Source organism: Chelonia mydas, chromosome 2 (assembly GCF_015237465.2).
Source record: "Chelonia mydas isolate rCheMyd1 chromosome 2, rCheMyd1.pri.v2, whole genome shotgun sequence".
Classification (NCBI taxonomy): domain Eukaryota; kingdom Metazoa; phylum Chordata; order Testudines; family Cheloniidae; genus Chelonia; species Chelonia mydas.
In genome coordinates, this window is record NC_057850.1 from 72,072,269 (window position 1) to 72,084,504 (window position 12,236).

At 43.2% G+C, this 12,236-nt stretch overlaps 1 protein-coding gene across 5 annotated transcripts in view; it reads left to right on the plus strand.

Annotated features, from left to right (window-relative positions):
• The window catches only part of PRKDC (protein kinase, DNA-activated, catalytic subunit), a 165,401-nt gene that overhangs the window by 116,275 nt on the left and 36,890 nt on the right, over window positions 1-12,236 (plus strand). For all 5 annotated transcript variants that reach the window (XM_037892647.2, XM_043539641.1, XM_037892649.2 and 2 more), the window contains 3 exons: window positions 686-865; window positions 11,327-11,535; window positions 12,028-12,166. In XM_037892647.2, the coding sequence (XP_037748575.1) occupies window positions 686-865; window positions 11,327-11,535; window positions 12,028-12,166 (528 nt within the window). The remainder of the gene's footprint in view (window positions 1-685; window positions 866-11,326; window positions 11,536-12,027; window positions 12,167-12,236) is intronic.

The following is a 12,236-nucleotide window of genomic DNA, read 5'->3' on the forward strand; positions in this document are numbered from 1 at the left end:
CAGGGTGGGTTTAGGCTCTGTTACGCTTGCAAATATCTACCCCCGTTCAATAATGTGTGTAAATCTGGGCTGATACTGTTCATCTCTATCTCTTTGCTTCATCCTCACACATGGATGACTTCCTATTCTGTCTTTTGAGCCAGCTGATCCCTTGTCCTGTCTCTTATGTCTTTGGGAGGGTGTTGGCTCTCTGCTCCCAAGTAGCAAGGTTTTTAGGGGAGATTGGGAAGGACACCTGGACGTAATTACTGCCTCTCCTAGTCCTTTCAAATGGCATGGCTGGGTGGGATGTGAAGAATAGGATACATTCTGAGCCCCCCGTCCCTCCTATAGACAATGGTATATACACTCACTGAACGGGTTTAATAGAAAACTCCTTATTTCATACAGTAAAAGTACAGGGTCACACTTCACAAATGTTTTGAGTGAGTCATTTAAAAGATGCTGTATTACGTAGATCTTCCTCAAAATATCTAATATAGGTGAAGAAAACTAGTGGTCTCCTCTGACTACCGCCCTCCCCTCCCCCCATTCTTTCAAAAGTCTCGACGCTTCAAATTTGGGCCACTTTGTCTGGAATACACCGTACTTGGCATGCAATGAGGACCTTCTTTTTAGCATTCTGAGCTGAAATCAGTTACATTGTCTTAGTCACTTGTACTATGGCTGCATTGGTAATTTACAGAGAGATCCAGCGTTGGCCAAGCAGCTCTTCAGCTGTTTGTTTACTGGAATTTTGAAAGAAATTAACAAATTTAAGAGTCCTTCTGAGAAAAACTGCATCACCCAAGAGCTGCTGCAAAACTTCAACCGCTTCCTGAGCACGACCGTGTCTTACTTCCCACCATTCATAGCCTGCATCCAGGTAAAACTTTCTGTGTGGTGTGTTGTCTTTGTCTACCCTAACACTGATTAATTATGGTGTCACAACTAATTCCAGGAAGTGCATTTTAATCCTATTAGAGGGTTAAGCCAAAGAAAGAGATGGAATATAAATGGAGGCAAACAGTGAATGAAGATGGCAAAATAACTGTTCTGTAAAAGTGAGAATGATGTGACATAGCAAGTCCTTCCTACAGTTTTGTGTTCCATGTGTACTACACAATAGATACCAGATATGTGACAGGCCAGAATGCCTTAAGGCAGCATTTCCCAAAATGTTGAAAGCTAAGTCCCTATTCAGGAAGGTGAAACCAGTTGCTCTATAGCACCACCACATGTTAATTAAAGACCTGTCCATTTTAATGTAAACATTTTCTTCACCCTGCCTGGCTAGTTTCTCACATGTATGCCAGAGGAGACATATTGGGAAGTGCTGGTATAGATCTTCATAATGCTATACTTCCTTTCCTTTCTTACATAATTTGATGAGCAGCTGAAAATAATAGTGATGGCATTAAAGTATCATCACTTGGCAATTTGAAGTAGCACCCATTGAGGTAGATAGGGTGGATCACACCTCAGAGCTACTGTTTCAGGCTCTCTGCAAATTCAGGCATGCATTGCTACATCTGGTACATTGAGGTCACATTTTGAAGGGGTTTTTTCTGCAAGCACAACAGAGATACTTGTTTTTAAATAAAAGTTCAGAGAATAATTGAGAAGTCTGGGCATCCCGGCTAATCTTTCAGACTCGGTCAGGGGCACGCACTTCACATTTTCGGAAATGCTGCATTAAGAAATACTTTGAGGTGTAAGGCTCGCAGACATTGATAGCATTTGTTTTTTTTCCAGCAACTCTTATTCATTGCTTGCCAATGTCTTCAGTTTATTCCCTTACAATAATTACCAATGTAATGCAGACAGCTTCCTACTGAAGGGAAAGTTGTTCCCATTGACACTGATCCTCGACCCTTTCTCCTTTGCAGCCTCTTTGATGTGTTTCCATATCACCAACACACAATTTTTAATAGCATGTCAGCTCCAGTTTTATGTTAATTTTCAAAGAGTCTAGTAAAATTTATGGTTATCCAAGTAATCACAGTAATAATTAAACACTTCTCATATACAAACCTCGCTATAGTTAATATCTCTTCTCATTTGAGTTAATTTTGATCAATCCATTTGTAATTTATGAAACTCTGAAGTCACTACAAAATAACATGCCTTTAGAAAGGCAACTAGTTTAGCTTCAACTCTCTAGCACAGAAATTTGAAAAACCTAATCGGTGGCAGCAGGTGTCATTCTTATTACGGTGAAATGCTGCTGTTCTGCAAATCATGTCTAGTGTCAACCCAGTTTTCTAAACTGTGATAACCTCACTTCCTAGCACTTAATATTTGAACATATGAAAAATTACAGCTTCCTGTTTACTTTCCTCTCTGCAGCTGCACATAAAGTTGAATGCTTTGGGAATTTTCTGTGCTTTCCAGGCCAGCATCTCACTATGGCTTTCTATTCATCATGTATTCCCTCTTGACTCTCTTTTTTTTTTGCTGGTTCCCAGGCTCAGTATTTTATTGTTACTTGCATTGAACTGCGCTCCCTGCCTGTTCTCCTCTATCAATATTGTTGTTGTATTTTGGCAGCTCACTGTATGAAATTTCAGAAAATTATGGAAAAATAAAAGTAAGATGAAGATACACAGCAACTAAATTGTGAGATTCTGCTTCTGCTGTTACTTTTTCACCTTTAAACTTAATAAAAAGCACAGGAATGGAGCTCAGAGAAGTCACCTGGTATTTTCACCAGCTGCTGCATAAATGGGGGGTTGGAAGTGAAAACAATTTAAAATTATTCATGAGAATGGCTTAATTTTTTTTAGATGTCTGGTTTGAAATATTTAGGTTTCAGAGTAGCAGCCGTGTTAGTCTGTATTCGCAAAAAGAAAAGGAGTACTTGTGGCGCCTTAGAGACTAACAAATTTATTTGAACATAAGCTTTTGTGAGCTGCAGCTCACTTCATTGGATGCATTCAGTGGAATAGTTATGTTTCCTAACGTTCTAAGCCTGGCCTTGGCTTTCTCTCTCATCCCAAGGCCTTCCTGCCAAAAATTAGGTAGGAAACTTGACATTCTTCTTCGAGAATGTGGGTGCTTCACTTTAGGTGTCTTGATGCCCTGCACTTGTAATGAGAGATTTGTGTTAGTAGATTTGTGGTAGCTGCCTCGTGCCGCTCCGAGTGGTTACATGGCGGTGCGTACAGCCTTAGCCTCAAACAGCCTAAGCCTTGAGCCTTAGCCTCAAACAGGGTTTACCCTTGTTTTTCCTCTGAGACCGATTCGGGCGTGCCAGGCTCACCTGGTTTTAAACACTGCCTAACTTGTACGCTCTTCATACGGGTCTCTGATGGCCATGCTCAGTGTGTCCGCTGCTTCGGCGAGACGCACGTTACTCAAAAGTGCCCACATTGCAGAAAACTGACGGCCAGGACCAGAAAAGCCAGTGATCTCCAACTGAAGCTCCTCATGACGGAGAAATGCCTCAGGCCAGCCTTCGACCCCACGTCCAGGTTGCACCCTGGTCAACGGTCACCAGCAGCAGCCTGTGATAGGGGCTCTGCTCCAACAGCAGCTGTCAAAGGGCCTGTTCTTAGACAGGTTCCAAAAAACAGTCGCAGACATTCCTGCATTGAGAGTTGACCAAAAGAAAGCAATTTCCTGATGAAGGATCTGCCCCAGGACTGACGGCACCGAGAGTTCCTGATGAGCTAAAGACCCTATGCGGGCAAGGTCTAATGGAGTTTCACGTACTAAAGTGAAACCTTCCAACTCGACACCCATGGAACCGAAGAAGATCTCGGCACTGAGCGGTACAGTGGTGCCACCTGCCATGACTAGCATCATTTGAGGCCTGAGGAAGTACCTGACCACTACTGCAAGGAGTTGTCATACCCACCTACTTCAGGCTACATTACCTCTTATTCTGGAGTACCTCCTGCACCTGAAACAGCAAGGCCTGGCAGTGTCACCCATAAAGGTACAGCTAGCGGATATCTCAGCTTTCCACCCCGGAGTCTTGGGACACTCCGTTTTCGCCATCCCCATGGTTGGCCAGTTTCTCAAGGGCCTGGACCAGCTACATCCCCAGATTAGACAGCCTGTTCCTGCATGGGACCTTAATTTGGTCCTCTCCAAATTAATGGGGCCCCTATTAGAGCCACTGGTGACTTGCTCCCTCCTCTACCTGTTGTGGAAGGTAGCCTTCCTAGTGCCTATTACATCAGCAAGAAGAGTGTCTGTCTGAATTGAAGACCCTTACCTCGGACCCACCTTATACGGTTTTCCTCAAAGACAAGATGCAGCTGAGACCTCACCCGGCTTTTCTACCTAAAGTGGTGTTTCATTTCCATACCAGCAAAGACATATTCCTGCCTGGTTTTTTTTTTTTTTAATCCAAAACTGCATACCAGTAGTGTGAGCATAGGCTGCACTCCTTGCATTACTGGTCTCATCTCAAATAATATCTTCCTGGATCACGTCCTATATCTGTGTTGCGAGCTGGCCAAGATACCAGCTTCAGCATTTACGGCACGCTCCACAAGGGCATAGGCCTCATCGGTGGCATCCCTGGCCCAGGTCCCAGTGCAAAAAATTTTCAGGGCAGCAACTTTGTCCTCCATACATATGTTCACCTCTCGTTACGCCATCATCCAGCATGCCAGAGATGATGCAGTCTTCGGCAGAATGGTGCTTCAATCCGAGATTCCGTAACTGTGACCCCACTGCCTTTGTCAGGCTTGGGAGTCATCTAATTGAATCGATATGAACAATCACTTGAAGAAGAAAAAATGGGTACTTCCCTTCTCATAACCGTTGTTCTTTGAGATGTGTTGCTCATATCCTACCTGCCTTTCCCTCTGTTGGAGTATCCGGCAAGAAGGAACTGAGGCAGCGCTGGGTTGGCAGATTCTTATATTGGGCGCCATGAAGGCACCACTCCAGGGGGCTCCACAGCCAACCCGACGGGTGCTGCTAGGGGGAAAACTTTCCGATGATTGTGCATGCAGCGCATGCACACCTAATTGGAATCGATATCAGCAACACATCTTGAAGAACAACAGTTATGAGAAGGTGAGTAGCCGTTTTTTACTGAACAGTCGGAGACTAACCACAAGAAAGACCTGTATCCATAAGTGGAAACAATTCTGCACCTGGTGCAGCACAAGAAAAACAGATCGTACCACAGTCGTTCCCCCACCTTGTTATCCTTGCAACTTGTTCTTTGTTGCCCTTATCCATGAAGGTGACCTTCCTCATTGCCATCACGTCCTCAAGACGAGTGGGAGAATTAGGTGCCCTAATGGCACACCCACCTTATACAACATTCTTTAAAGATAAAGTAATCCTGCGACCACATCCAAAGTTCATACGCAAGGTCGCCTCCCCTTTCATTTAAATCAATCCATTTACTTATCTGTATTTTCTCCAAAGCCACATGCGGACAGAAGGGAGGTCTCACTCCACATGCTTGATGTTCGCAGAACATTAGCTTTCTACATCTGAAAGAACAAAAACATTTAGAAAATCACCTAGACTATTTGTTTCCATAACAGAATGCTCAATGGGTCAAACCATTTTCAAAACAGAGACTATCCAAATGGATATTTGGATATATCCATTTGTGCTACCAAAACAACCTGCAGCCTCCACTGGGAGTTCGTGCACACACCACCAGAGCACTGGTAGCATCTGTAGCCTATCACTGACATTTTCAAAGCAGCTACCTGGGCATCAGTCCATACTTTCACTAAACACTATGCTTTAGTACAACTGTTAGCATCAGATGCTCACTTTGGACTTATGGTGTTATCTGCTGTCAGTAGACCAACCCCAAAGCCCCTCCCCTCCACTGAGGGTCACTGCTCAACAGTCACCTAAAGTGGAGCAGCCCCGGGGGCATTCCTCAAAGAAGAAGACAAGGTTACTCATCTTGTGCAGTAACTGAGGTTCTTCTAGATGGGTGTCCCTGTGCGTGCTCCACTATCCTTCCCCCTCCCCTCTACTTCGGAGTTTCAGGCCAATTCTCTGAGGCAGAGAGAAAACAGGAGGATAGTTGGCTGCGCACTGCTGTGTAAACGCTTGATGCGGCACGAGATGGCTACAGTGCGTGCGCAGCCCAACCACACTGCCACCACAAACCTTCAATTACAAGCACAGGGTGTCAAGACACCTAAAGTGGAGCACCCACAGGGACAACCATCTCGAAGAACCTCAGATGCTGCACAAAGTGAGTAACCTTCTCTTTGCTTCTCTAGAGAGGATGAATGTAATTGACATGTGACACTGAACAGCATTCTATAGTCAATCCATTAACCTGAAATCATATTATACAACCTCTAGATGGCTGCCATAAAGAATCACATTAGTTGCCTTCATAGGTAAATTTTTTGGCCACAGTTTCCAATAGTGTATTTTGTTTAGAAGTTTGAGAGTTTTCAGTGTTGCATGAATAAAGCATTTATCACCACTCTAAATTCCAGTGCTGCTTTCCCTGGTGGCCATAACTGGAAAATCCGTGTTTGTAAGATAGTTATTTGTATAGTTGTCGAAGTTTGGTTAAGGCTTTTTTTTTTTTTTTTTAATTTTAAGCTAAAAAATGGCTTTTAGACTTCTCTAGTGTTTTAGTTTTATTTTTTAATGTGCATTTGGACTAAAAAAAAATTGAATATTGTGTTTCAGCTAGATGTAATTTGAAGCAGCCAGTAATGCTGTGCCCTGCTGTGGATTAAGGTTAAATGGGAACAAAGATCCATCAAAACTGTATCACTCTGCTAAAAAGCAAGCAGAGCTGGACAAGCACAGTTAAATGTGTTTAGCTTCAGGTTCTGGTCTGCTAAAGCTGGACAAGACTTAAGCTCAGGGCCTGTACTTGAACGATCCAAGTCTTCATGGTTAATCCAGCCCCTGGGCTTATAATAGAAATGCACCGTTTAATAGATCCTTAACCTATTGTTGTTTAAAGAGTGCATGAGCATTAAATTAATAGGAGGAAGGACGTGCTGCAAACGAGATGGAAGCTATCATAATATCTGTAGTCACTGTCTGCCTTATGAAGAGAATGTTGGTTATCAGTGTAGTTCCGGCCACTTATCTCTATCACTTCTGTTGTATTTTTATATAATGCCCAACATCCAAATGGCAGGCCAGGTGCCTCAGCTGAAATATGCACATGGAGTAATGACCTATTTCTGTTGCACAGCTTCTCTCCTCATTGGATAATGCCCCTCACTGGTGGAATTTGGAGGTGGATTATTGTTGCTGGAGACTCCAGGACTAAGCTCCAGTCTTCAGCTCAGGCCACCAGATTTTCTGCCTCTGGAACAATTTGGTAGTTCAGAGTCTCCTGATCATTTTTTTTTTTAAACTATCCAGAGCTATCCTGCAAACACCTGGCTTAAATCTAAGTGATGTTCCCTATGTGAGACATCACGTATGGGCTCTACAGAAGATGAATTATCCCCTGCCTGTGACCAGCCAGCTGACCCTTGCACTGCTAAGGCACAGAGGTCAGAGTCTGACCAGCATGTCGGGTCCCCATCCTGCCCCAAGGAGCCATGACTCCAGTGCAGAAAAGCCTGAGCATGACCTTCCGAAGTTTTGGAGAGAGAGCCTAATGAGGAAGCTCTCTGGACAGCTCATGGAGTAGGTCCCACAATAAACAGGCACCGAAGGGGAAAATATCCAGAGAAGATCCAGAGTCCCCATACCCAGATGTGGATTCCCTCCTCTCTGGGGGAAAAAGGCAGAGCTCCTACACAGCTCCTCTTTCTCCCACTGTGAATCAGAGGATTTTCATTATACTCATGGGTAAGTCCTGCAAAACCCAGTGACTTCCAAAAAAGCAAAAGTGCAAGCGATATCATCTTAAGACAGTAATTAATATTATGAACAAGTGAGTTTGAAAATCAGGGGTTAAACCCTTTCTCCTTTGTCTTCTCTCCCTGAGGGAGCGTTTGCTGCGGTTTCTCTCTTTCATAGAGGTTCTCTCGTAGCAGTGCTCTGTATCATGATTACTGCCCCTCTCTCATCTCACACCGTGTCTGCACACCTACAGAGAAGCCTGTTCCTCCTGTGCAGCCATGCTTCAGGCTGCAGCCTAGTGCAAATTATGGTTGTCTGGCTTTTAGCCCAAGGACCCTTGCTCTGCCAAGGAAGGGGGCTCAGACTGTGAAAGGTGGGAAGGGTCTTGCTCTCTACCCCTCCCCGCTCCACAAGCTGGCTCCACACTAAAGTCTTAGGAGCACTTGAGGCAGTTGATGACACAAATGGAGGCACATGAGTATTCCACTCCCCACAAAGGTGCACCTTCATGGGATTACAGAATCTTCAGAATTATCCTTCTCATGTTCAAAATTATCCTGATTTACTGAGTAAAGCCCTGAGTGGTACTAGGTTGCTCCTACAGTAATTACTTGGGTGCCAGCCTTCAGGCTCCCAGGAACTTTTAGCAGGCTACTTCCACAATTGAGGTATGTGTACCAGTAGCCCTCCTCTGTTTTGGGGTTCCCATGCCAGGATAAATAGTGTTCTATCTTTCTGCTGTATACAGCCAGGGGAAGAAATACCATACATGCAGCACAAAACAAAACAAAAATAAACCTCTACAGCACCGTATCAAGAGAAACAGACCCAATCATAAATTAACAGCTGTTGGAAAGGATTCATAGCCACCAGTTTTTTATAATGAAGGGGAACTTTGGATCCAAATGCAGAGTTCCTACCCAGAGATCAAAATAGATATGGTTTTGGCTGTAATTTTGCCATAGGGTAAAGATTTGCAGGAATCCAAAACTTCATGGCATCAATATTTCCTAAGGGGTCATCGGTAACCAGCTATTTCCAGTGGCTAGGGTTGCTGATGCAATGCACCACTTTCATCCCTTGTGTGGGTTTCTCAATATGCACCTGCTGAAATTCCTTCTGAGGACATAGAGCCATGCACTTGATGCAATGCAAAGTTAGGTGTCATTCTCAGATCAAATCCAAATGACCCTTTGGGGAAGGGTTAGTGCAAACATCATGCTGAAAGCAAACCTAGCTTTCACCCTAGACCCTTGCATACTCACTGTGCATACTCATACACACACACAAGCATACTAGGAAGACAAATATGCAGAATCTCATTTATATACAATATACAGAACAACATTTCAGTTCATTTTGACGTCTCTATTAGGATGTATCTTTATTTAAAAAATTAAAAAAGCAAAACCTGCAAATATGGACCCTAGGGGAGTCATCCTGTTGTCCATGCAATCCAATATCCTTTTTATGATAGTGGCCAATACCGACTGCATCAGAGGAAGGTGCAAGAAACCATTTAGTAGGAAATTGTGGTACTTTCAGAGAAAGTATCCTGCTAACTCCTGTTAGAGGTTGGCTTATGATTGAGGCATGAGTGTTTATATCCCTTCCATAATTAGGGAGTAACCAGAGTGAAAGCTTCTCCTTGGCAATGGAAATAATGTCCTGGGTAGAGTAGAATCTGCTGCCTTTCAAGACAGTTCACGTAAAGGATACAGAAAAGAAGAAAAAGGAGAGTTGTGGTCCTCTTGCTAGTTCTCCACTGGCCCAGAAGGCACGTTGGACTTGCTAGATAACCAAGGACCCCACCTTGTACATGCAGAAAACACCCGATCCCTTGAAACCGGGACTCCTACAGGAATACCTACAGTTAACAGCCTGGGTTTTGGAAGAGAAGTTTAGTTTTCAGCATGGATTCCAGAGTTCTGTCTGGAAACCAAACTGTAACAATCAGAATATTTCATTCACTGGTCTGGTCAGATTTACATTTCTGGTGCTCTTTGGGGCAGGGACTGCTTCTTCGTTTGTGCAGTACCCAGCACAAAGGAGTCTGATCTCTAGATACAAATATTAATCCCAAAATTCTGGTAATCTCAGATACACTAGAGTTTCTCCAGGACTCTACAACCAAGTCCTACAACCAAGCACCTTTAGAAACATGGGTACCAGCCGCAGCAGCGTTTTGTAGACAGGCACATCGGTTCCTCTGTTTGAGTATCTCTGCCAAATTTAATCAGAATGATGGATTAGACAAGCCTGTGGCTGGTATTTTTAGTCACCATTACCTCCAAAAGGAAGATTTTGGAATTAGTTCCCATATCCATACAAGAACCATGCTGCCTTTGGCATAAGGAAAAGGTTATTTTTAGAGCTCCAGAAAACCTTTCTGTCCAAGGTAAATTTCTCTTTCCACAGTTCCTGGGAAATAGTTCTCCCATTGTTTTGTTCTAATCCTTGGAAGATTGTGGCATAAATGGGCATTCCTAGAGCTCTAAAAGATATGTCTCAAACACATGGCATACCTACACAAATTGTAGCCTGTTCATTTCATTCTATCCAAAATGCCAAGGTCTTAGGGTCTCAATGTTGCTTGCAGGCAACATGTAAAATTCCTGCACCAGCTGGCATGCTGTGGGGGGGAAGGAACCTCACCTGAGGAAGATTTGCAAAGGAAATTTCCATTTCTCCTTTGGTTGGAGGTTGCTACTTAGTTTATAAAGCTCTTGCTTTATATATGGAAGAATTTCGATTCCTGCCTATTAGCCTACTGTAATAATTAAATTGCTTATTGTTTCCCTTCCTGCTTCTGGGATTCACTACTTGCTACTTTCCATGAATAGCGAAAGAGGAGAGAAACTGTGCAACAGAATGAGAAATTCCTTATCTGATGATTTTCCTTTCTGTTAGCGGCTTCTCTGAATTCAACCCACACTGGGAGTCCGGTAAATGAGCTTGTCTTAATGCTAATAATTGGTTGCTGGAGTGTTTCTACAGCTGTGGAAGAACTGCTCTGGTGGCCTGAGCTAAGGGGCGGAGCTTAGTCCTGGACCCTTGAGCAACAACAATGGACTGCCTCTGAATTCCTCGGGTAGGGCGCGTTGGTCCATGAATAATGGACTCGGAAAGAAATTGCTCATGTAAAGAAAATTATCAGATAAGAAATTTCTCATTCTCCATTCATTTTCAGTTCGTTTTCATGCTGCAGAGTTTAATTCAGTCTGATGGTGCATGAGTGGGAGAAAAGTGGATTTCGGGTGACCAGATAGCAAGTGTAAAAAATCGGGACGGGGCTGGGGGTAATAGGTGCCTATATAAAAAAAAAAAAAAAAAATCCCCAAAAATCGGGACTGTCCCTATAAAATCGGGACATCTGGTCACCCTAAGTGGATTGGTTACTCATGTCAGCCAATCTGTTGCTACTTAAGGAAAACTGTACCACAGCTGGGAACTCACTTCATGATGCAATGGCCTCCATCCAAGCTTCCTTTCACTTTAGGAAAATAAAACCAAAAGATGTTCTCTGTGGGCCTGTAGGTATTGGAAATAGGCTTTATAAACAGCCCATGTATTTGTTTTACAGGAAGTGAGTTACCAGCACAGAGAGCTGCTAGACCTCGACTCGGCCACTGTGAGCACTAGCTGCTTAGCCAGTTTACAGCAACCCGTGGGCATCCTGCTTCTGGAACAGGCTCTAACTCGTCTTTCTTCTGCAGAAGAACCACTGTCCAAACGAATGCGTGGAAGGGCAGAGCTCTCTCCAGATGTAATCAGATGGATTGAACTTGCTAAGTAAGTGCTTGTTTGGGCAGAAATTAATTAGTTCAAATTAAAGCAGCCAAGAGTTCTAGTCATATGTAAGTCTTGATTTTCATAGGAGGTATATTTTTAATACTTCTGAGCTAATTATTGACCTTTCAGGCAGGGCTACTCCCATGTCATAAATCTGTTCCAACACATTCTCTGGTACAGATTCAACAGCTTGGTTTCCAGTCCAGTTAAATGCTGTACTCTTTCGGAGTAGTGTGTGCAGCATTGTTTAAGCATTTTTTGACCAGAGTGGAATTTACACAATCCAGTATAAATTCATAATCTGATAGAAGAATAATATCCATTTATCAGTGATGCATTCTGTGCAGCCAGGCAGTTATAGAGCTGTCAGTTTGCACAGACTATCTAACATGTATCAGTTGTAATACTGAAGCACTTTGTACCTGGATACTTTGCACTTGAATAGAAAGCTGTTCTTTTTCAAATAATATTTTTTTGTCTTAACTTTACTAGGCTTTATCGATCTGTTGGAGATTATGATGTTCTTCGTGGTATTTTCAGTGGAAAGATTGGAACTAAGGAAATTACCCAGAATGCACTGTTAGCAGAGGCAAAAAGTGATTATGCTGAAGCAGCTAAACAATATGATGAGGTAAAAAACTACATGGTTTATGGTTTATTTCCTCTCAGATTTTTTTTAAGACCCTTTTTTTACTTCCATC